The sequence below is a fragment of the Stegostoma tigrinum genome, chromosome 48, assembly GCF_030684315.1.
Source record: "Stegostoma tigrinum isolate sSteTig4 chromosome 48, sSteTig4.hap1, whole genome shotgun sequence".
In the NCBI taxonomy this organism is placed as follows: Eukaryota; Metazoa; Chordata; class Chondrichthyes; order Orectolobiformes; family Stegostomatidae; genus Stegostoma; species Stegostoma tigrinum.
In genome coordinates this window covers 2,164,838-2,190,246 of record NC_081401.1, presented here as the reverse complement: position 1 = coordinate 2,190,246, position 25,409 = coordinate 2,164,838, and the positions used below count along the sequence as shown (strand labels likewise).

The following is a 25,409-nucleotide window of genomic DNA, read 5'->3' as shown; positions in this document are numbered from 1 at the left end:
TCCCCCCAGGCCCTGCACACCCTCCCTCCAGGCCCTACACCCTCTCCCTCTCTGGTTAACCCCTCCATGCCCTGCATATCCGCCCTCTCGGTGAGCCCCTCCCCCCCACCCTCCCTCTCGGTCCTGCGCACCCTCCCTGGTAAAACCCCCGCTCCCTCCAGTCCCTGCACCCCCCCCCCAAGTCCCTGCACACCCTCCGTCTCTGGTTCCTCACCCCCCAAGTCCCTGCACACCCTCCCTCCCTCTCTGGTTCCTCACCCCCCCAAGTCCCTGCACCCCCCCCCCCCAGTCCCTGCACCCCCCCCCACACCAGTCCCTGCACACCCTCCCTCTCTGGTTCATCACCACCCCCCCAACTCCAGTCCCTGCACACCCTCCCTCTCTGGTTCACCCCCCCCCCAGCACAACCTCCCCCTCTGGTTCATCACCCCCCCCCCGAGTCCCTGCACACCCTCCGTCTCTGGTTCCTCACCCCCCAAGTCCCTGCACACCCTCCCTCCCTCTCTGGTTCCTCACCCCCCCAAGTCCCTGCACCCCCCCCCCCACCCCAGTCCCTGCACACCCTCCCTCTCTGGTTCATCACCACCCCCCCCAACTCCAGTCCCTGCACACCCTCCCTCTCTGGTTCACCCCCCCCCCCCAGCACAACCTCCCCCTCTGGTTCATCACCCCCCCCCCCGAGTCCCTGCACACCCTCCCTCTCTGGTTCATCACCCCCCCCCAGTCCCTGCACACCCTCCCTCTCTAGTTCACCCGCCCCCCCCCCCGCACCCCAGTCCCTGCGCACCCTCCCTCTCTGGTTCATCACCCCTCCCCCACACCATGCACACCCTCCCTCTATAGTTCATCACCACCCCGCCCGCACCCCAGTCCCCCCCCACCCCCTCCCTGGTTCACCACCCCCCCCACACCCTCCCTCTCTGGTTCATCACCACCCCCACCCACACCCTCCCTCTCTGGTTCATCACCACCCCCCCTCCCCCCCCACACCCTCTCCCACCCCCCCCTCCCCCACCCCCACACACCCTCCTCCCCCCCCCACACACCCTCCTCCCCCCCCCCACACACCCTCCTCCCCCCCACACACCCTCCCCCCTCCCTCTCTGGTTCATCACCACCCCTCCCCACCTGGTTCATCACCACACCCCCCCACACCCCCCCTCTCTGGTTCATCACCACCACCCCCCCCGGTTCATCACCACCACCCCCCCCACACCCCCCCTCTCTGGTTCATCACCACACCCCCCCCCCTCTCTGGTTCATCACCACCCCCCCCACCTCTCTGGTTCATCACCGCCCCCCCCCACACCCCCCCCTCTCTGGTTCATCACCACCCTCCCCCCCCCACACACCCCCACTCTCTGGTTCATCACCCACCCCACACCCCCCCCCCTGGTTCATCACCACCCTCCCCCCTTCTCTGGTTCATCACCACCCCCCCACCCCAGTCTCTGCCCTTCTGCCCTCCCTGGTTACCCCCCCTTCCTTTTTTGGGTAACACCCTATAGTGCCTGCATCTCCTCCCTCTCTGGGTTACCCCTTCCTTCCGAGAACTCTGCATTCCTCCGAATCTATCCCTGATTCCTATCGCTCCACCCCGGAGGAGGTGTGTTCTTGCGCGGGGTTGGAGGTGGGGGGAAAAGAGATGGCTTGGAACCGGCGAGTATGCTGACTCTCCGACCATCCATTCGTGACGGCCGGGTCCGCCTCCTGCACGAGGGGGAATTTTTGCGGACCGGCCGAGGGTGCCTCCGAAACCTTGCCCCGCCCCATTTGACGTCACGCGATAACCACGCCCCTCCCCGAGACCCCGCCCCGACGGTTGCTTGGCCTGCTGTGTTCATCCAGCCTCACATTTTATTACCGACGGTACAAATCCCGTCCATTCCCTATGACCTCGCCCCTTTCCCCATCCCTCTCCGACAAATCCCGCCCCTTTCCACGCGACCCCACCCCCTTGCACCAATCCCCGCCTTTCCCTTTTAAGAAGGGAATAGAAAGAAATAAACACCGGATGCTGAAATCCAAGGTACAACACAACAGGCCAAGCAGCATCTCAGGAGCACAAAAGCTTTAGAGATAATGGGAACTGCAGATGCTGGAGAATTCCAAGATAATAAAATGTGAGGCTGGATGAACACAGCAGGCCAAGCAGCATCTCAGGAGCACAAAAGCTGACGTTTCGGGCCTAGACCCTTCATCAGACCCTTCATCTGCAGTTCCCATTATCTCTAAAGCTTTTGTGTTCCTGAGATGCTGCTTGGCCTGCTGTGTTCATCCAGCTTCATACTTTGTTATAATATAATAAAATGTGAAGCTGGATGAACACAGCAGGCCAAGCAGCATCTCAGGAGCACAAAAGCTGACGTTTCAGGCCTAGACCCTTCATCAGAGAGGGGGATGGGGGGAGGGAACTGGAATAAATAGGGAGAGAGGGGGAGGCGGACCGAAGATGGAGAGTAAAGAAGATAGGTGGAGAGGGTGTAGGTGGGGAGGTAGGGAGGGGATAGGTCAGTCCAGGGAAGACGGACAGGTCAAGGAGGTGGGATGAGGTTAGTAGGTAGCTGGGGGTGCGGCTTGGGGTGGGAGGAAGGGATGGGTGAGAGGAAGAACCGGTTAGGGAGGCAGAGACAGGTTGGACTGGTTTTGGGATGCAGTGGGTGGGGGGGAAGAGCTGGGCTGGTTGTGTGGTGCAGTGGGGGGAGGGGATGAACTGGGCTGGTTTAGGGATGCAGTGGGGGAAGGGGAGATTTTGAAACTGGTGAAGTCCACATTGATGCCATATGGCTGCAGGGTTCCCAGGCGGAATATGAGTTGCTGTTCCTGCAACCTTCGGGTGGCATCATTGTGGCAGTGCAGGAGGCATACTTTGTTATCTTGGATTCTCCAGCATCTGCAGTTTCCATTATCATAGGCCAAGTAGTACCTGGGTAAGAGGAGCAGTCAATGTTTCAGGCAATTGCCCTTTTTCAGGATGGGTGATACCCGAAACTTTGTCGGCTCCTTTCCTCCAGTCGCTGGCTGGCCTGCCGCGTTTTTACCAGTCTCTCCTGGCCGCGACCTCAGCCCCACCGCTCGTGCATCCGGGACGCGGTAGAGGAACTTTCTGGAAACACCCCGCCGTGACGTCACGTAGGGCGGGCGGTTCGTCCAATTGCTGGCCTCAACGCCTGTTGCTAAGCCGAAGTCGGCCAATCCCGAGCCGTCAGATTCTGGGTCCTCTCTGCGCCCCACTTCCCCGTGCTCTTCCTCTTTACCACCGCCCCCCCAACCCAAGCTCCCCAAACACTCTTGCCCCCGGGTTCGGGCTTCTCTCTTTCGGCCTGGTTTTTTTTTGGGGGGGGGTTGTTTGTGGGCTGGAGGAGTGGCAGAGATGTGATTTTTGATTTGCTAGTGGTTGGGAGGCAGGGGAACTCAGAATCGCCTGAAGGAGCCCAGGAGGGGCCGCCCTCTCCTCCTGTTAAGAGCTAGGCCCGAGGCTTTTAGCCCTTGCTCGTTCTTCCTATGGGTAATCAAAAGCTAGGCCCCAGGATTTTACACAGCAGTTGACTTTTGCTAATTCTTTGAATGGTAATTAAGTGGCTTTTAGGACATTGTTTGACTTTTGCCAGTTCTTCCTACGGAACCTGAATTGCCAGGCTCGAGACCCTTACCAAATCTTCCTATAAATAAGTAAGAGCTACGCCTCAGATTTACAGCAAATTTTGAGCTTTTTTCAGTTCTAACTGGTGGTGATTAAGAGCTAGGCCTGAGGCTTTTTGGCCACTTTCAGACCATCTGATTGCTGCAGTTAATGACTCTGTGCTAGGCCTCAGGCTTCAGGTGATCTTTCAACCTTTCCAGATCCTCGACCGTTCTGGCCACCCAGTGGGTGTAGTGGGCAATGATGTGGTAGCCGTTGACCTTGGCTTCCCAGTGTGCGGTGTCTGAGGATGGGCCAGAGAGCACATGGGATTGCCCATCGCCCTCCTCCTCGCCGGAGCCTAGTGAGGACAGGACGTGGCTCAGGTTGGCATCCAGGCCTTGGAGGCCGGTGATGGCGAGCTGTAGCTGCTGGTGGAGGTGGTGCCGGGTCTCGTTCAGCTCCCGCTGCTCACCCAGGACACGGTCCAGGAGGGTGGCTAAGAGGCGGCAGGCAGTGCGATGCTGGCAGAGGCGGCGAGTGGGCTCCCAGTCTTCGTCATCGGGGGAGGGTGGCATGGGCAGCTGGAGGTGGTCATCTGGGATCCTTGGAGGGCCATCGCGGAAACCCTGCATGTCAATCTGTGGAAAAGGAAAGGGGATGGGCATCAGGAGCTGGGGAGGTAGCACTCATCTGTGGCGCAGTAGTGACTCACAGTGAGAGTGGGGCCACGTGGAGGCCTCAGTCCCACATAGCCTGATCGGAGGCCCGAAATGGAGCCTGAGTCTAAATTTCCCTGCAGAATGGTTCGATTGATCCTGCATCGGGTGTCAGATTGGCTAACTCGGCACTAGGCCTGCTTTGCGGCCTAGTCCTAAATATCCATGCATTAAATCCACTACTGAAATTGGCTAACACAGTTGTAGACCTTTTTTGCATACTGAGCCTATAGTTCCCTGCATTGTGGAGATATTGAGGAGGGGAAGCTCGGAAGGGATGGGGGACAGTGCTCATCAACGTGAGTGAAATTGGCTACTTGACTAATTCAGCATTATGTCTGAGATGGATAGACATACATCAGGGCCAGGCAGGGCGAGTGATATGGGTCATTTGATCTACCGCTAAGAGTGACATTGGCTCATGAGGCACAGCATACAGTCCGAGCCAATTTTTCCCTGCTGTGTGTGTGTTGGCCTGCGGTGGGGATGGTCACTTAATCAATCTGGCACTGTGAGTGAGATTGGCTAACTTAGCACTCAGCACAAGATTCAGTCTGGGCTATATATTCCCTGCTCTGTGGGACTCAACTAACCGTAGATCAGCTGTAAGCACTCGGCCCAGGATCTGAATTCCAGGCATAAATTTCCCTGCTTTGTGGGTCTCGATTCATCCCACATCACTGATTATAAAATCGTTGTGGGAAAGGCCCGAGAATGGCGCTTCAGAGTCTTCTGCTCTACGTGTTCATATATCCAGCTGTGAGTGCAAGGGACCTTAGTTCCACATCATTCCATAAGGAGAACTAGCACCTAGGCCCAAGATGAAGCCTGCGTTTACATTTCATTGCAGTCTCAGATGGAATCTGTGCCTAAATTCCCTGCATGGGCCTCCAGAAGTCCCACATTGGGTGGAATTATTACATTTAGAGCCAGGCTCAATATGGAGCCTGAGATCTACATTTACCTGCATGGGGCTTGAACGGTTCTACATCAGGTGAAATTGGTTATTCGGTACTAGGCTGGAGATCAGCCTGATACCTATATTTCCCGATTATGGGGCTATATACTCAGGGTGAATTTGGAAAATTCAGTACTAGGCCCAAGGTAGTGTCTGAGCCCCATATTTCCCTGCATTAGGTTTGAGAATCCTACACCAGACGAATTTGGCAAATTCAGTGTTAGGCCTGAAATGGAGCCTAAGATCGACATGGCTTGATGCACAGGGCTCGAACAGCCCTGCACTGGGTGAAATTCAGTATTCTGCCTGAGATGGGGAAATTGCAAAACTGTGCAAGATGGGAGGATGAGGATTTAATTCCTGGGCAAGATCAAATTCCAAGAATAATATAAATTATCAAGAACAAGTTCAAAGAAACACTGGCAATGAGAGATTAACCATCATAGCTTAAAATCTGAGAGATACTTACATACAGTTCAAGGAGGGAGGAGGCCTCGTGAGCTAACCAGACTGATAGATTGTAAGATCTCTCAAGGGTCTCATTCACTGAGTCCATATTAGACATCGGCAAAAAATCTGCCAAAAAAGAAATAACATTCACAGTGAAACATGTTGTCCTTTCCTCCCTATGGGTCTGGGTGTCACAGTGCATTAGATACACTGTCCTTTCCCCCTTTGGGACTGGGTGTTACAGTGTAGGGATAGATAATGAAGCAGAAAAGGGGATAGATAATTAAACAGAAAAGGAGACAGATGGTGGAGGCGGTGTTACTGCACACAGATCAGTTTACTCAGTGGGAGCCTGTTGAAGTGTCAGTGACGGATTTAGACATGGACGGACTATTGCAGATAAAAGGAGGGAGATGAAGGAGGAAATATTGCAACTGAGGAGAGCTAATGGTATGGAAAGTGTGAGGTAATTGTAGCTAAAGAGATAGAGACTGTGAAATCAAGATAGAAGGCTAGACAGAGAATGGGAGAACCAGAAAAAGATAGGGAGTGATAAGAGCAAGAGGCAGTGGGAGGATAGGACAGACCATGAGACAGAAAGAGAGGGGAAGGGAGAAACAGAGCAACAGACATAGGAAGACAGCTACTGACAGAAAGAGAGAGGGGTACAGAAAGGAATTGTGAGAGATCAAGACAGAAACAAAGTGAGGGATAGATATCGTGAGAAAGAGACACACACGAGAAAGAGAAAGGGTCAGAGAGAGAGAGAGAGAGACAGCAATCACATACCTGTGTGTGTATTACTGCAGCCTGTTTGGTGCGTTGTCAGCTGCTGATCTCTCTGTATGAGTCTGATCATGATGAGCTATGTGATGTGACTGCCGGGGATTGGGTGGCTGGCTGCAGTTTACAGCTCACTGCACCCCCTCCCCCCCTTTCCCTTGGCTGGCACGTCTTTGCCAATGGGGGGAAGGTATGGACATGGCCAGGCACCTACACTCCAGCTCAGGTAACCTCGGGCCAGGTTTATGTCTGGACAGTTCAGGTCTCTGTCAGAGCAACTTTGCACCATGGTTCAGTGGACAGTATGGCAGCCTCCATCAGCTTGGCATCTGGAAGTTGCTTGCCACATGCATGCTCTGCAAGTTCAGCCGATGACCCTTCTGTCACTGATGGTGAGGGCTCCCAGTGGGGGATGGTGCTAAGGTTGTTATATTTAGCTCATTAGATCGGAGGAATCAGACAGTCCCGGAGCTCCCTGTCCCAGTCTATGTCAGTCCCGGAGCTTCCTGTTCCAGTCTGTGTCAGTCCTGGAGCTCACTGTCTTAGTCTGTGTCAGTCCCGGAGTTCAATGTCCCAGTCTGTGTCAGGCCTGGAACTCCGTGTCCCAGTCTCTGTCAGGCCTGGAGCTCCCTGTCTCATCCTGTGTCTGTCCTGGAGCTCCCTGTCTCAGACTGTGTCAGTCCCGGAGCTCCCTGTCCCAGACTGTGTCAGTCCCGGAGCTCCCTGTCCCAGACTGTATCAGTCTCGGAGCTCCCTGTCCCAGTCTGTGTCAGTCCCGAGCTCGCTGTCTCAGTGTCTGTTCATTCCGGTGCTGAAGGCATGTTGCACTAATGGAGGGTCATTGCTGTGCGAGCTCCACACTGATGTAGGGGTCAGTGCTGACGCAGCATCGCTCTGTCAGAAAGTGAGTTCTGAGGGAAATCTGTACTGGCAGTAGGTCAGTGCCGAAAGAGCGCCGCACTATCGGAGGGTCACTGCTGAGGGAACACTGCACAGTCAGATGCTCCGTCTTTTGTATGTGATGTTAAGGTGAAGTTACAATCTGCCTGATGAATGTACAGAAATGATTGGACGTGTACCAGTGAGCAATGAGTTGGCATGTTTACTCTGTTGTTGTGGGTCAGTATTTATATTATAACGATTGTCTCAGAGACATAAAGAGCTTGGGTGAAGAACCATCTCTGAAACAATTTGGTGATCTATTCACAGGCTACAATTACAGTGTGACCGGTGGACTCCCAGAACAATTCTGTGTCGGTCCCCAAGAGCCCTGTTTCATATCAAGTGAGATCAACGCACGAGGCCAAAAACTGATGCAAAACTATTTAAATCGGTTCAGATAAGCCACCACCGTGCCTTGAGTTGGATCGCTGTTCTGCTTTGGAAAAATTTCCATCCGAGAAGGAGATAGCCTGAGAGAATAACCTGACTGACTGAATTCAGCTCTTTACGATGGCAGGTACGGTGGGGGCTCTTCATGATCATAAAACATTGGTGATTCTCTCAGTCTCCTGTAGATGAAATGTGGCAATATGTGAATTGAAGCTCTTTGGGATAGTAAAAGCTGCAGATGCAGGACCCATAGTCAATACAGTGTGGAGCTGTAGGAACACAGCGGGTCAGGCAGCATCACTGTTTCTCTCACATACACAAACACACACAGAAAAACACATCTCTCAGTGAAGTACACCCTCACATAGTAAAACACAGATGTGCATGCAAATATAACCACCAAGGAATAAAAGCCATAAACACACAAACCCTCACAGAGAGAAACACATACTGCGCTCAGATCTCCTCCCTGAAACTTATAGGCCACAATGCAGTGTGGAACTTACTCTCAGGCAGTTACTTCAAATAAAAATACAAAAATCTGAGCTATGTGTTTAATTCCAGTCCTGGATGTTAGTATATATTTAAACCCGAAGAATGCTTGATTAGATTCCAACCTGTAACTTATTCCCAGTGTCTGTTAATCTATATAGCACCCCCTCGATTCCCAGTGTCTGTCACTGTATATTAGTCAACCCAATCCCTTTGATAATATTACAATCTGTAATTCAATCATGGGTATCTGTAGGTCTGTAAATAAACCACCCCGATCTTAATTAAATGACAATCTGTAAATGGTACCTGAGTATCTACATACAAACTACACTGAACCCCTCAATTAGATTCCATTCTGTGACTCACTGCTGGGTATTTGATATTCTATGCACAACCCACCCACCAGCTCCCCCCCCCCCCCACCAACCCCACCTCACCTACAACCCTTCAATTAATTTCCAGTCTGTAACTCAGTGAAACCTAAATGGTTGAGTGGTAAACCAGGAGCAGGAACAGAGAAAGCTGCATGAGGTTGTAAACATGCTCACTGAGTCATTGGTAATAAAATGTGAGGCTGGATGAACACAGCAGGCCAAGCAGCATCTCAGGAGCACAAAAGCTGACGTTTTGGGCCTAGACCCTTCGTCAGAGAGGGGGATGGGGAGAGGTAACTGGAATAAATAGGGAGAGAGGGGGAGGCAGACCGAAGATGGAGAGTAAAGAAGATAGGTGGAGAGAGTATAGGTGGGGAGGTAGGGAGGGGATAGGTCAGTCCAGGGAAGACGGACAGGTCAAGGAGGTGGGATGAGGTTAGTAGGTAGATGGGGGTGTGGCTTGGGGTGGGAGGAAGGGATGGGTGAGAGGAAGAACAGGTTAGGGAGGCAGAGACAGGTTGGACTGGTTTTGGGATGCAGTGGGTGGGGGGGAAGAGCTGGGCTGGTTGTGTGGTGCAGTGGGGGGAGGGGACGAACTGGGCTGGTTTAGGGATGCAGTTGGGGAAGGGGAGATTTTGAAACTGGTGAAGTCCACATTGATACCATTAGGCTGCAGGGTTCCCAGGCGGAATATGAGTTGCTGTTCCTGCAACCTTCGGGTGGCATCATTGTGGCACTGCAGGAGGCCCATGATGGATATGTCATCTAAAGAATGGGAGGGGGAGTGGAAATGGTTTGCGACTGGGAGGTGCAGTTGTTTGTTGCGAACTGAGCGGAGGTGGAAACCAAGCGGAGGCTTGGAGACCGCTTTGCAGAACACCTCCGCTCAGTTCGCAACAAACAACTGCACCACCCGGTCGCAAACCATTTCCACTCCCCCTCCCATTCTCTAGATGACATGTCCATCATGGGCCTCCTGCAGTGCCACAATGATGCCACCCGAAGGTTGCAGGAACAGCAACTCATATTCTGCCTGGGAACCCTGCAGCCTAATGGTATCAATGTGGACTTCACCAGTTTCAAAATCTCCCCTCCCCCCACTGCACCACACAACCAGCCCAGCTCTTCCCGCCCACCCACTGCATCCCAAAACCAGTCCAACCTGTCTCTGCCTCCCTAACCTGTTCTTCCTCTCACCCATCCCTTCCTCCCACCCCAAGCCGCACCCCCATCTACCTACTAACCTCATCCCACCTCCTTGACCTGTCCATCTTCCCTGGACTGACCTATCCCCTCCCTACCTCCCCACCTATACTCTCTCCACCTATCTTCTTTACTCTCCATCTTCGGTCTGCCTCCCCCTCTCTCCCTATTTATTCCAGTTCCCTCTCCCCATCCCCCTCTCTGATGAAGGGTCTAGGCCCGAAACGTCAGCTTTTGTGCTCCTGAGATGCTGCTTGGCCTGCTGTGTTCATCCAGCCTCACATTTTATTATCTTGGAATTCTCCAGCATCTGCAGTTCCCATTATCACTGAGTCATTGAGTTTGGTTGCAAATGTTTGTTCACCCTGCTAGGCAACGTTGTCAGCATGTCGGCGTTCTGCCCTGCTTGTTATTTATATGCCAAACCCACCACACGGTGAGCATGTCTAAAACCTCATCCACAACCCAAGCCACAAAACTTCTCAAACTTTAGAGAAAGCTGCAGTTTAACGCATTGGTTGTCCTCCTAATATTTGGTGACACCATCACATAAGCTTTCTGTGATTTGTGTCCAAGTATCGAGACAGTCATGTTCATTAACTTAGTAAATACAAGAGTACAAGTACATAGTTAATTGAAAACAGCGTCACAGGTAGACAGGGTGGTGAAGAAGGCATTTAGCGTGCTGGCCTTCGTCAGTCAAAGCATTCAGTAAAGGAGTTGGGATGTTATGTTACAGCTGTATAAGTTGTTGGTGAGGCTGCACTTGGGTTGTTGTGTATGGCTTTGGTCACCCTGTTATAAGAAAGATACAGTTAAGTTGGAAAGTGTGCAACAAAAATTTACAAGGATGTTGCCAGGATGAGTAGGCCTGAGTTATAGTGAGAGGTTGGCCAGGACAGGACTTTATTCCTTGGAAAGTAGAGGAATGAGGGGTGACCTTATTGAAGTGAATAAAACCATGAGGGGCATACTTCGGATGAATGCATATAGTCTTTTTTTCCCAGGGATGAGGAATTGAATACGAGGGCTTAAGTTTAAAGTGAGAGGGGGTAGATTTAAGAAGGACCTGAGGGGCAACTTCTTCACGCACAGAGTGGTGCATATATGGAATGGGCAGCCAGAGAAAGTGGTTGAGGCAAGCACAGTAGCAATATTTAAAAAATAACATTTGGATAGGCACATGGATAGGAAGGGTTTAGAGGAATATAGATCAAATATGGACAGTTGGAACTAGCTGAGCTGCGCCACGATCATCATGGACCAGTTTCGGCCGAAGGCTCTGTCTCTATGCTGTATTACTCTGTGACTCTATGACTGTGAGAGTAAAGGAGTACTTGCCCCAATGATACACAAGAAGTGTGATTCCCGGGAAAACTCGGCAGGTCTGGCATCACCTATGGAAGGAAGTCACAGTCCAGTGACCCTGGTCACTCACTCAGTCACCTCAATCACAGACATGAATGATTATCTAGTGCTGTGATTTTGAAACATTAAAGCACCATTACACAATTCCTCCCTCTCCTCCCTCAACTCTGAGAGGTTCCTGTATCACACACTTTTTGGTATCAGATGCTGTGTTTGGGAGCAGGACATGGCAAATGGGATTTGGAGACTATTCATGTGTATGTTAAGAATGAGAAATTTAATTGGGAATCAGAACAGAGAGAATCAAACAGGGAACTTGGCATAGAATTGAATTTGAGAAGTAGAATGCTGAACGAGTGATATTTTGACCCTGTAATAGCGCAGTCAAGAGTCAAGGGATGAGTCTTTATTTGTGTGTGTGTGTGTGTGTGTGTGTGTGAGCGCGCAGTGTTATATACACTCATCTAGATACACTGTGCTGTCCCTGTCCTGAGAATATTTGATGGGGACAGTGTAGAAGGACCTTTATTCTGCATCTAACCCCATTCTGTCCCTGTCCTGGGAGTGTTTGATGGAGACAATGTAGAGGGACATTTACTTTCTGCTTAAAAATATAGAGAGAACTCTACTTTGTATTTCCAACACAGTGGTAGGAACTGAGTCATGAGACCGTTAGCTGATCCTGTTCCATATATGACTTGCATCTGAATGGCAGGAAGTCCTTTTTCAGTATTGTTTAATGACAGGATATTCAGAAACATTCTTACTGTTGCACCACCACTGTGAAATGAGGAAGCCACTTATTTACGCAGATAGCCCACTCATTGTGTGTGGATCGCAATGATGTGGACAATGAAAGGGCTACTTGCTGTCTTCCTTTGCCTTTTTTGGGGTAAGTAACTTCTGTTCTTTAAAATTGGGCTTCTGTACTTCAGCAGGTGACAGCTAGACATTGTACATTCTCCCAGCTTGGGGTCTAACATTCCTGGAGTGACAGGAATGAGAAACCGATTCACTGCTGTCAGAGTACGAAGGGACAGCTTGTGAATAACAGTCCAAAGTCATCTTTGTTCTGTGTCCAAACAGCATCAGATATAGAATCTTGTATCCCAGTCTTGGACTAAAATATTCAACATAACTGCACTCTCTCCTCATATCCCTGTGTCAATCCCCAAACTGATCCTACTATCCCGTGCTCACCCCATAGCTCTGTGTCAATCCCCAGACTGATCTCACTGTCCCACACTCTCCCCAGAGTCCTGTATCAATCCCAGTACTAGTTTAATGCATGTCATTGTGTTTCTGTTATCCAATACAGGATATTCATGAGACCACTTCTCAAAAACTGTTTGCAGCATTAGTTTCGTTATTCGGAGGTAGTCAAAGCATAGAAACATGTTCCTTCAGTCCACCATGTCTCTGCCAGCCAACAAGCACCAATCTACTTGCACTTTGTCCATACCCCTACTATGCCCTAGCATTTTAAGTTTTCAACCAGATAATTTTAAAATTTTGCGACTGCCTCTACCACACTTTCAGGCAGTTTGTTCCATATATCTACAACCCTCTGGGTGAATTTCCTTTTCCAAATATATTCTAAACCACTTAGTCCTTACCTTAAAGCTATACCCTCTCATCTTATACACATCTTATACGCATCTGCCAAAGGGAAAAGATTTGCGCTATCAACTCTGACTCTACCTCTTATAATTTGATATGCACCCCTCAGCCTCCTCTACTCTGAGGGAAACAAGCCCAGCCTATCCAGTCTGTCCTCACAACTAAGACATTTTGTCCCAGGTAATATGCTGGTGAATCTTCTGTGCACACTCTCCAGCACAATCACATCCTTCCAATAGTGTGCCGATCAGAACTGCACACAGTATTCCTTTTGTGGCCCAACCAATGTTTTGTAAAATTGTAAGAAGACTTCCTTATTTCACTATCCTACATCCTGGCTAATGAAGGCAAGTGTCCTGTGCTGACACCTTTGGGTATCTGTGGACTTGTATACCAAGCACCGTTTGTGCATATGAAAGTCGAGGCAGCTACAAATTGACAAAGCCCTTGAGGAGTGCAGAGAAGTTAGGAAGGAATTTAAATGCAAAACTAGGAAGGCTAAAAGGTGCAGTGAAATGTCTTTAGCAAACCGTGTGTCAAAAGAACAAAGAACAAAGAAAATTACAGCACAGGAACGGGCCCTTCGGCCCTCCAAGCCTTCGCCGATTGAGATCCCCTGTCTATGCCTGTCATCTGTTTTCTAAGGGTCTGTATCCCTTTGCCTCCTGCCCATCCATGTACCTGTCCAGATACATCTTAAAAGACGTTATCGCACCCACCACCCTCTGCGTAAAGAACTTTCCACGCATATCTCCTATAAACCTCCCTCCTCTCACTTTAAACTCATGACCCCTAGTAATTGAGTCCCGCACTCTGGGAAAAAGCTTCTTGCTATCCACCTTATCTGTACCCCTCATGATTTTGTAGACCTCAATCAGGTCACCCCTCAATCTCCATCTTTCTAATGAAAATAATCCCAATCTACTCAACCTTTCTTCATAGCTAGCACCCTCCATACCAGGCAACATCCTGGTGAACCTCCTCCGCACCCTCTCCAAAGCATCCACATCTTTTTGGTAATGTGGCAAGCAGAACTGTACACAGTACTCTAAATGGGCCGAACCAAAGTCTTATACAACTGTAACATGACCTGACAACTATTGTACTCAATACCCTGTCCGATGCAGGAAAGCATGCCGTATACCTTCTTGACCACTGTATTGACTCGCGTTGCCACCTTCAAGGAACAATGGACCTGAACACCTAGATCTCTCTGTACATCAGTTTTCCCCAGGACTTTTCCATTTAAGGTATAGTTTGCTCTTGAATTAGATCTTCCAAAATGCATCACCTTGCATTTGCCCGATTGAACTCCCATCTGCCATTTATCTGCCCACCTCTCCAATATAGCTATATTCTGCAGTAATCTCTGACAGTCCCCTTCACTAGTTGCTAGTCTGTCAAGGGGAATCCCAAGGCTTTCAATGCATATATTGAAAAAAGAGGGTACAAAGTGAAAGAGTTGTGTGTGAAGCCACAGGAAGTGGAAGAGATCCTTAATGAGCACTTTGTATCAGTATTCACCAAGGAGGCCATGATTGATGTTGATGTGTGGGATATGTGTGTGAATACTCTAGAGAAAGTTAATATATTAAAGGAGAAAACTTTGGATATCCTAAATTGCATGAAGGTAGACAAGTCCCCAGGGTTATATGTAATCTATCACTCGTTGCTGTGAAATGCAAGAGGGAAAATAGCTGGGGCATTAGCAGATATCTTCACATCCTCTTTGACCACAAGTGAGGTTCCAGAGGACTGGAGGTGAGCCAACGTTCCCTTGTTTAAAAAAGGAAGCAGGGATAATTCAGGCAGTTATAGGCTGGTGAGTCCGACATCTGTGGAAGGAAAGCTCTTGGAGAAGATACTGAAGGACAGGATATTTGAACATTTGGAAGAAAATGGGCTAGTTGGCAAAAGGCAGCAAGTTTTAACAAGGGGAAGGATGTGTCTCACCATCCTGATTGAAATTTTTGAAGACATGACAAAGATAATTGATGAGGGAAGAGCTGTGGATGTAGTTTATGTGGACTTCAGTAAGGCATTTGATAAAGTCCCACATGGCAAATTGGTACAAAAACTAAATCACATGGGGTTCAGGGTGAGCTGGCTAGATGGACTCAAAACTGGCTAGATGGATAGAAAGAGATAATAGGAAGTATAGATGCTGGAGAATCCGAGATAACAACTTGGAGAGCTGGATGAACACAGCAGGCCAAGCAGGAAAGCTGATGTTTTGAGCCTAGACCCTTCATCAGAAATGTGGGAGGGGAAGAGGATTCTGAAATAAATAGGGAGAGAGGGGGAGGTGCATTGAAGATGGATAGAGGCAAAGATAGGTGGAGAGGAGGCAGACAAGTCAAAGAGGTGGGGATGGAGCCAGTAAAAGTGAGTGTAGGTGGGGAGGTAGGGAGGAGATAGGTCAGTCCATGGAGGATGGACAGGTCAAGGGTGCGGGATGAGGTTAGTAAGTAGGAAATGGGGGTGTGGCTTGAGGTGGGAGGAAAGGGATAGGTGAGAGGAAGGAAACAGGTTAGGGATCCAGGGACGAGCTGGGCTGGTTTTGGGATGCAGTGGGGGGAGGGGAGATTTTGAAGCTTGTGAAAGCCACATTGATACCATTGGGCTGCAGGGTTCCCAAACGGAATATGAGCTGTTGTTCCTACAACCTTCGGGTGGCATTCTTGTGGCACTACAGGAGGCCCAGGACGGACATGTTGTCTGATGAATGGGAGGGGCAGTTGAAATGGTTCGCAACTGGGAGGTGCAGTTGTTTATTGTGAACTGAGCGTAGGTGTTCTGCAAAGCGGCCCCCAAGCCTCCGCTTGGTTTCCCCGATGTAGAGGAGGCCACAATGGGTACAGCAGATGCAGTATGCCATGTTGGCAAATGTGCACGTGAACATCTGGTTGATGTGGAAAGCCTTCTTGGGGCCTGGGAAGGGAGGAGGTGTGGGGGCAAGTGTAACACTTCCTGCAGTTGCAGGGAAAAGTGCCGGCTGTGATAGGGCTAGAGGGGAGTGTGGAGCGGAAAAGGGAGTCACGGAGAGAGTGGTCCCTCCTGGAAAGCAGACAAGCGTGGGGAGGGAAAATGTCTTTGGTGGTGGGGTTGGATTGCAGATGGCAAAAGTGTCAGAGGATGATGCGTTGGATCCAGAGGTTGATGGGGTGGTACGTGAGGACCAGGGGGATTCTTTTTTGGTTGTTGTTGTGGGGACAGGGTGTGAGCGATGAGTTGCTGGAAATACAGGAGATATGGTTGAGGGCATTCTCAACCACTGACGGGTGGAACTTGCGGTCTTTGAAAAATGAGGACATCTGAGATGTACAAGAGTGGAATGCCTCATCCTGGGAGCAGATGCGGTGGAGGCGAACAAATTGGGAGTGGGGATGGCATTTTTGCAGGAAGGTGGGTGGGAGGAGGCGTATTCTAGTTAGCTGTGGGAGTTGGTGGGCTTGAAATGGATAATGGTTTCTAGGTGATTGCCCGAGATGGAGACGGAGAGGTCCAAGAAGGTGAGAGAGGTGTTACACATGGTCCAGGTGAAATTAAGGTTAGGGTGGAAGGTGTTGGTGAACTGTTCAAACTCCTCATGGGAGCACGAGGCGGCGCAGATACAGTCATCAATGTAATGGAGGAAGAGGTGGGGTTTAGGGCCAGTGTAGGTGTGGAAGAGGGATTGTTCCACATAACCTTCAAAGAGGCAGGCATAGCTTGGGCCCATGATGGTACCCATGGCCAACCCCTTTGCCTGCAGTAAGTGGGAGGAATTGGAAGAGAAGTTGTTCCGCAAGCAGATGGCCTAAAGGCCCTCCGCTTCTTCCTGTCCCGCAGGCCTGACCAGTCCCCCTCCACTAACACCCTCATCCACTTCGCCGAACTCGTCCTCACCCTCAACAGCTTCTCTTTCAAGGTAGGAGGAAGGGATAGGTGGGAGAAAGGACAGGTTCAGGAGGTGGGGACAAGCTGGGCTGGTTTTGGGATGTGGCAGGGGGAGGGGAAATTTTGAAGCTTGTGAAGTCCACATTGATACCATTGGACTGCAGGGTTCCCAAGCAGAATATGAGTTGCTGTTCCGCATCCTTTGAGTGGCATCATTGTGGCACTGCAGGAGGCCCAGGATGGACATGTCATCTGAGGAATGGGAGGGGGAGTTGACATGGTTCGCAACTGGGAGGTGCTATTGTTTAGTGTGAACTGAGTGTTGGTGTTCTGCAAAGTGATCTCGAAGCCTTCCTCCCACCTATACCCTCCTCCCATCTATCCCCTGCTCCCAACTCAAGCCCCACCCCCATCTCCTACCTACTGACCTCATCTTGTCCCCTTGACCTATCCGTCCTCCCTGGAGTGATCTATCTCATAGAACATAGAACATAGAACAGTACAGCACAGAACAGGCCCTTCAGCCCACAATGTTGTACCGACCATTGATCCTCATCTATGCACCCTCAAATTTCTGTGACCATATGCATGTCCAGCAGTCTCTTAAATCTCCTCCCTAACTCCCCACCTAGACATCTGTATGTTATCCTGGAGGGTTCTCAATTTGTGGGCAGTGAAGAAGGTAATTGGTACTTCGGCCTTCTTTGCAAGAGGATTCAAATATGGGAACAGGGATGTCCTGCTGGAATTGTAAAGGGCTTTGGTGCGACCACACTTGGAGTATTGTGTGAGCAGTTTTGGTCTCCTTATCTGAGGAAAGATGTTCTGGCAATGGAGGGAGTGCAGTGAAGGCTTAGATTTGATGAGATTCCCTCCAGTGTGGAAACAGGCCCTTCAGCCCAACAAGTCCACACTGCCCCTTGGAGCATCCCACCCAGACCTGTTCCCCGACTGGACCAATTCGTGGGATGGCAGGGCTGACATGGATTGGGTAGATCTATATTCTCTGGAGTTTAGAAAATGAGGTGGGAGATCTCATTGGCATATATAAAATTCTAACAGGACTAGACAGGGTAAATGAAGGAAGGATGTTCCAGAGAACCAAGAAGCACAGAACAAGGGATCACAGTCGACGGATGTGGGGTAGGACTAAGATGAGGAGAAATGATGAAGAGAGTAGCTGGGGGGTGGGCAATGCCTGTGGAATTCTTTGTAACAGAAAGTGGTCGAGGACAAAACATTGTGTATTTTCAAGAAGACGTTAGAAATAGCTCTGAGAGCTAAAGGGACCAAAGGGTTTATGGAGAGAGTGGGAGCAGTGAACTTGAATAAACACAGCAAGAGCAAGCAGGGAGGGCCAACTGGCCTTCTCCTGCTCCTGTTTACTCAGGCTGATCACTGTTGGCCCTGAGCGCTCCCTCATTTCTGTCCTCAAGTTGCTGTTGAGCACTGAGTGCTTTAAAGCTGTCAGTCGCCGTGCTGCCTCCCCACTCAAGTGTTGGTGACACATGTGCTAGACAGTGGGAACATACAGCCTTGGTGGAGGAGGTGGAAGGTTCTACATCAATACAGTCAACTGGTCTTCAGCACGACATTCTGATGCATTCCTTTCCATCTCTTTCCTCTACTCCAACTCTGCAAAGATTTTCTGCATAGTCATGCTTTCAACATCGAAACGGAGGGAGCACAGAGCTTCAATGGCACCAAGGATTCTCATTTCGGGCAAATGGTGGCACAGTTTCGAAGCAGCACAGAAACGTGGTAAGTACAAAGGACAAGTGTACAGATGTGTCGCTAAGAGATAGAAATGAGAGACACTAGTCTCTATATGGATATCACCCTGACAGAGAGAGAGGACTGAGAAACACCAGTCAGTGTACAGATATCTCCCTGAGATGGAATTAAGAGACACTAGCCAGTGTACAAATATTTCCCTGAGAGACTGGGGGCTGAGAGACACTAGTCAGTGTACAGATATCTCCCTGAGAGATGGGGGTGCTGAGAGACACCAGCCAATGTACAGACATCTCCCTGACAGAGAATAAGGGGACTGAGAGACACCAGTCAGTGTACAGGTATCTCCCTGAGAGACGGGGGGTGCTGAGAGACACCAGTCAGTGTACAGACATCTCCCTGACAGAGAATGAGGGGACTGAGAGACACCAGTCAGTGTACAGATACTGCCCTGAGAGATACAGAGAGGGGACTTAGAAATAATGATATGTATACCATTGACTTCCAGAGAGACAGACAGTACTGAGATAGATATATCTCTCTCAGCGAGAGGGGTAGGACTGAATGAGTCAGTGCACAGCTATCTCTCTGAAATAGAAGGGTCTGAGAGACACCAGTTGGTGCACAGATCTCTCCCTGAGAGAGTGAGGTGACTGCAAGACTCCAGATATTTTCCTTTGGACAGAAGGATGGGACTGAAACAAATATCAATATACTGATATTTACATAAAAGAGAAAATTGAAAGGTATGAGAGAGAGTGGCCTGGGGAAAGCCATTCAATGTATAGATAAAGCCTTATGAACATAGAACATAGAACATTACAGCACAGTACAGGCCCTTCGGCCCTCGATGTTGTGCTTTCCGTCATACCGATCTGAAGCCCATCTAACCTACACTATTCCATGTACGTCCATATGCTTGCCCAATGACGACTTAAATGTACTTAACGTTGGCGAATCTACTACCGTTGCAGGCAAAGCGTTCCATACCCTTACTACTCTCTGAGTAAAGAAACTACCTCTGATATCTGTCCTATATCTTTCACCCCTCAATTTAAAGCTATGCCCCCTCGTGCTCGCCGTCACCATCTTAGGAAAAAGGCTCTCCCTATCCACCCTATCTAACCCTCTGATTATTTTATATGTTTCAATTAAGTCACCTCTCAACCTTCTTCTCTCTAATGAAAACAGCCTCAAGTCCCTCAGCCTTTCCTCGTAAGACCTTCCCTCCATACCAGGCAACATCCTAGTAAATCTCCTCTGCACCCTTTCTAAAGCTTCCACATCCTTCTTATAATTCGGTGACCAGAACTGTACGCAATACTCCCAAGTGCGGCTGCACCAGAGTTTTGTACAGCTGCAGCATAACCTCTTGGTTCCGGAACTCGATCCCTCTATTAATAAAAGCTAAAACACTGTATGCCTTCTTAACAGCACTGTCAACCTGGGTGGGTGGGTGGGTATGAGAGTGGGTATTACTCAGAAATCTGAGTCAATGTATACGGAACATTTAGGGAGAGAGAGTGGACTGAGAGACAACAGTCAAGATATAGATATCTCTGTATGAGACTGCAGGGTACTGAGAAAGCCCAATGAGTGTACAGATTACTTTTAGAGAGAGTGTGGACTGAGGGTCATCAGTCAGTGAGCAAATACCTTCCTGAGAGACAAAGAGGACTGAGAGATAATCTTAGCATACAGTTATCACCTGGTGAAACAGAGGAGGGACTGAAAGTCTCCAGTCAATGTACAGACGTCATCCTTATAACCTGAGATAATGAGAGGGGCCTTAGAAAAAGTAGTTAGTGCACAGATATCTCCCTGAGAGTGAGTGGCCTGAGGGACACCAGTCAAGGCACAAGTAACTCCTTATGAGAATGGGTGTTACTGAAAATCTGAATGATTGTACAGATAACATTTAAAGAGAGAGAGAGTGGACTGAGGGACAAGTGAGGATGCAGATATCTCCCTGAAAGGGAGGGGAGAGCTGAGGGACAATGTTAGTGTACAAATAAAAACCATGTTTTTATTAGTGTACAGATATCTACCTGCAAGAGAATGACAAAACAGAGAGACACCAGTCAGTGTACAGATATCTCCCTGAGAGAGAGAGACAGAGAGACAGGCAGAGATAACAATAGACAATAGACAATAGGTGCCGGAGTAGGCCATTCAGCCCTTCGAGCCAGCACCACCATTCATTATGACCATGGCTGATCATCCACAATCAGTATCCTGTTCCTGCCATATCCCCATAACCCTTGATTCCACTATCTTTAAGAGCTCTGTCTATCTCTTTCTTGAAAGCATCCAGAGAGTTGGCCTCCACTGCCTTCTGGGGAAGAGCATTCCATACATCCACCACTCTCTGGGTGAAGAAGTTTTTCCTCAATTCTGTTCTAAATGGCCTACCCCTTATTTTTAAACTGTGTCCTCTGGTCCTGGACTCACCCATCAGCGGAAACATGCTTCCTGCCTCCACAGTGTCCAATCCCTTAATAATCTTATACATCTCAATCAGATCCCCTCTCATCCTTCTAAACTCAAGAGTAACAAAATGTGGAGCTGGATGAATACATCAGGCCAAGCAGCATCTTAGGCTCAGGAAAGCTGATGTTTTGGGCCTAGACCCTACAGGTATCCCACAGAGAGAGAGGACTAAGAGACACTTGGGTGACTGTCTGTATGGACTTTGTACATTCTCCCCATGTCTCCATGTCTTTCCTCAGGGGGAATCGCTTTCCCCCCACAGTCCAAAAATGCACAGGTTAGGTGGATTTGCCATTGCTAAATTGCTGCTAGTGTCCGGGTATGTGCAGACTAGGTGGGTTAGCCATGGGAAATGCATGGTCCCAGGGAAATGGTAGGGGGCTGCTTGGAGTGTCTGTGTGGACCCGATGGATTGAATAGCCTGTTCCACACTAGGGAATTCTGAGTATGAGATATCTCTCTGAGAGAGAGAGACAAATGAGAGACACCAGTCAGTGTACAGATATCTCCCTGAGAGCGAGAGGGGACTGAGAGACACCAGTCAGTGTACAGATATATCCCTGAGAGAGAGAGAGAGGGGACTGAGAGACACCAGTCAGTGTACAGATATCTCCCTGAGAGAGAGAGAGAGAGAGAGAGAGAGAGAGAGGGGCACTGAGAGACACCAGTCAGTGTACAGATATCTCCCTGAGAGAGAGTGGGGGTGGGGGGGTACTGAGAGACACCAGTCAGTGTACAGATATCTCCCTGAGAGCGAGAGGGGACTGAGAGATGCCGGTCAGTGTACAGATATCGCCCTAAGAGAGGGAGGGGATTGTGAGATTCCAGTCAGTGTATGGATATCTTCCTGAGAGAGGGGGGATTGACTGATAGCAACCTCTTTGCAGGGAGGTTTGTTAGTGCAACTTGGCAGGGTTTAGAACGTAGAATAGTACAGCACAGTACAGGCCCTTTGGCCCAAGATGTTGTACTCACCTATTATCCTACTAAGATCAATCTACCCTGCATACCCTACATTTTACTATGCTCCATGTACCCAACCAAGAGTCACTTAAAAGTCTCTAAAGTATCTGGCTCCACTACCACTACCGCAGCGCATTCCACACGCCCATCACTCTCTGTGTGAAGAACCCACCTCTGTCATCTCCCCATACCTTCCTCCAGTCACCTTAAAATTATGACCCCTTGTATTAGTCATTTCCGCCCTGGAAAAAAGTTTCTGACTATCCACTCTTTCTATGCGTCTCATCATCTTGTACACCTCCCACAAGTCACCTCTGATCCTTCTTCTTTCCAATGAAAAACACCCTAGTTCCCTCAACCTTGCTTCAAAAGACCTGCCCTCCAGTCCAGGCAGCATCCAGGTAAATCTCCTCTGCACCCTCTTTAAAGCTTCCATACCTTTCCTATAATGAGGTGACCAGAACTGAACACAATATTCCAGTTGTGGTCTAACTAGAGTTTGATAGAGCTGCAGCATAACCTCGCAACTCGCAAATTCAGTTCCCTGCCAATGAAAGCCAACACATCTTTTGCCTTCTTTACAACCCTATCAACTTGTGTTGCAACTTTGAGGGATCTATGGATGTTCTCCCCAAGATCTCTCTCTTCCTCCACACTGCTGAGAATCCTGCCATCAATCCTGTATTCTGCATTCAAATTTGACCTTCCAAAATGAATCACTTCACACTTTTAAATCTGATGAGGAGACATTTGTGAACCAGAGCAACAGGTCAGCAAGTGGAGGGATTGAGGGGGAAGGTAGATGTTAGGATCCGTAAATCAGAAAGGAAGGACAGGCAGAGACAGGTAAATGAACGCGATGGTGCTTATGGCTGGAGTGTCTTTATTTTAGTGCAAGGAGCATTGTAGTTAAAGCAGATGAGCTTAGAGCCTCGATCAGTACATGGGACTGTGATGCTGTGGTCATTACGGAGACTTGGTTGAGAGACGGACAAGTACTGGCTGCTCAACTTTCCAGAGTTTTGTTGTTTTCGACAAGGTAGCGGGGAAGGTAAAAGAAGTGGAGGAGTTGCATCACTAATCAGGGAGAATGTCACATCTGCACATGGTGCAGGGCTCACTCACTGAGGCAGTATGGGTAGAGCGCAAAAATAAGAAAGATGCAATCACTCTGACAGTGCTCCAGCAGCCACCGAGAGATTGAGAAACAAATATGTCAGCAGATTATGGTAGGATGCAATAACAAAAGGTTTGTCACAGTGGATGACTTTAACTTACCCAATATTGACTAGGACTCTCTTAGAGCAAGAGGCTTAGATGGGTTAGAATTTGTCAATGCATCCAAGTAGGCTTCTTGAAACAGTATGTGGATAGTCCACTGAGAGGAGGGACCATATTGGACCGTGAGTTGACTAATGAGCCTGGCCAGGTGACTATCCTTTCAGTGGGAGTGTGTTTTGGAAACAGTGATCACAACACCTTAAGTTTTAAGATAGCACTGAATAAGTCAGGACCTTGTGGGAGAGTACTCGGAGAGAGCAAATTATGTCAGTGTTAGGCAGGAGCGAAGGAGTGGTAATTGGGAGGTGCTGTTATTGGGCAAGCCCCAATTTGACATGTGGAAGTTGTTTAAAAACCTCCTGATCTGAGTTGAGGACTAGCATGTTCCAGTAAGATGGAAGGACAGGGATTGCAAGGTAAGGGACCCTTGGATAACAGGGGAGGTTGTGAATTTTGTCCAGAGGAGAAAATAAGCATGTATAAGGTTTAGGAAGCTAAAATTGGACAGGGTCCCTGAGGAGCATAAAGAAAGCAGGAAATAACTCAAGCAGGGAATTAGAAGAACAAGAAGAGGCCATGAAATGACCTTGGCAAGGAGGATTAAAGATAATCCTAAGGGATGCTATGAATACATTAAAAACAAGAGGATAACTAGAAAGAAGGTAGGACCAATCAAGGATACATTAGGGAACTTGTGCTCGGAGGCAACGGATGTAGGTGAGATCCTAAATGAGTGTTTTGCATTGGTATCCTCCCAGGAGAAGGGTATGGAAGATAGTAATGGGAAGATAAGATTGGGACCTGTAGTTATGGCCGAGTGGGTTAAGGCAATGGGTCTGCAATCCTGCGGGGTTTCCCTGCATAGGTTTGAATCCTGCTGACTCCCCTTTTGCAACAGCATGGAGGCCCAGTGGTTAGCACTGTTGCGGCACAACGCCAGGGACCTGGGTTTGATTCCACCCTCGGGAGATTGTCTATATGGAGTTTGCATATTCTCCTCGTGTCTACGTGGGTTTCCTCTGGGTGCTCCAGTTTCCTCCCATAGTCCAAAGATGTGCAGGTTAGGGGGATTGGCCATGCTAAATTGCCCATTGTGTTCAGGGATGTGTAGGTTAGGTGGATGGGTCTGGATGGGATGCTCTGTGAGTCGGGTGTGGACTTGTTGGGCCGAAGGGCCTGTTTCCACACTGCAGAGATTCTGTGATCTATGATAGTGAGATTTGAGAGGAACAAACTAATATGCTTGGGGATTTTGAGATGGAGAAAGATGTTGGGTCTCTTGAAGAGCATTATGGTACGGACGTCCGCAGACCCAATGGCATCTACCCTAGGGTATTGAGAGAGGCAAGAGAGGACATTGCTGGGGCCTTAACCAAAATCATTGTATGGTCTAATTAGGGACGGTCAACATGGCTTACTAATTTAGTTGAGTTTTTCAAAAAGGTGACACAAAGGTGATCAATGACGCTAGAGCTAGATGTTGTTTATGTGGATATTAGTAAGGCTTTCGACAAGGTCCCTCATGATAGGCTCCTTAAGAAGATGAAGCTGCATGGGATCCAAGATGCCTCGGCCACTTGGGTTCAGAATTAGTTTTCCCATAGAAGACAGAGTGCAGTGGTGAAAGGGTGTTTTCTTCAGACTGGAGGTCCGTGACCTTGTCGTAGTTTGCAGGAATCCGCACTGCTGTTGTAATATATCTGAATGACTTGAATGAAAATGTAGATACATGAGTTAGTAAGTGTGCAGACAGTACAAAGATCAGTAGAGTTGTGGATAGTGTAGAAGGTTGTCAAAGGATTCAGTGGGATATCGATCAGATGCAGATATGGGTGGAGAAATGGCAGATGGAGTTTAATCCAGGTAAGTGTGAGGTGCTGCTTTTTGAGAGATCAAATGTTAGGGAAAAATGCACAGTTAATGGCAAGATCCTGAACGGCATTGATGTACAGAAGGATCTTGGCGCCCATATCCATAGCTCCCTGAAAGTGGCCACACAAGTAAACAGGGTAGTCAAGAATGCACCTGGCATGCCTGATTTTATTGGCTGGGGAATTGAGTACTAGTGTCAGGATGTCATGTTGTAGCTTTCTACAACTTTGGTTAGGCCGCATTGAGAGTGTTACGTTTGTTTCTGG

The 25,409-nt window shown here is 49.1% G+C and overlaps 2 protein-coding genes across 11 annotated transcripts in view; one reads left to right on the top strand and one right to left on the bottom strand.

The window, feature by feature from the left end:
- Positions 1–3,387: 3,387 nt before the first annotated feature.
- On the bottom strand, positions 3,388–6,689 carry LOC125450101 (cardiotrophin-1-like). Of its 2 annotated transcripts, XM_048526078.2 has the most exons (3): positions 6,539–6,689; positions 5,769–5,875; positions 3,388–4,263 (listed from the first exon to the last, which is right to left on the bottom strand). In XM_048526078.2, the coding sequence occupies exons 1-3, from the start codon at positions 6,606–6,608 to the stop codon at positions 3,805–3,807; spliced, it is 636 nt and encodes a 211-aa protein (XP_048382035.2). In that variant the 5' UTR covers positions 6,609–6,689; the 3' UTR covers positions 3,388–3,804. The 2 variants fall into 2 exon arrangements, with proteins under 2 accessions (XP_048382035.2, XP_048382034.1); XM_048526077.2 differs by lacking the exon at positions 6,539–6,689 and having other exon boundaries at positions 5,769–5,993.
- The window catches only part of LOC125450099 (integrin alpha-X-like), an 89,860-nt gene continuing 70,559 nt past the window's right edge, over positions 6,109–25,409 (top strand). For 2 of the 9 annotated variants that reach the window (XM_059643121.1, XM_048526071.2), the window contains exons 1-3: positions 6,109–6,199; positions 7,742–7,991; positions 18,447–18,564. In XM_059643121.1, coding sequence (XP_059499104.1) covers positions 18,462–18,564 — 103 coding nt within the window. In that variant the 5' untranslated portion in view covers positions 6,109–6,199; positions 7,742–7,991; positions 18,447–18,461. Of the gene's footprint in view, positions 6,200–6,698; positions 6,759–7,741; positions 7,992–12,064; positions 12,197–14,051; positions 14,175–18,446; positions 18,565–25,409 lie in introns of those variants that run through there. The other 7 variants (XM_059643122.1, XM_059643119.1, XM_048526072.2 and 4 more) reach the window with 6 other exon arrangements.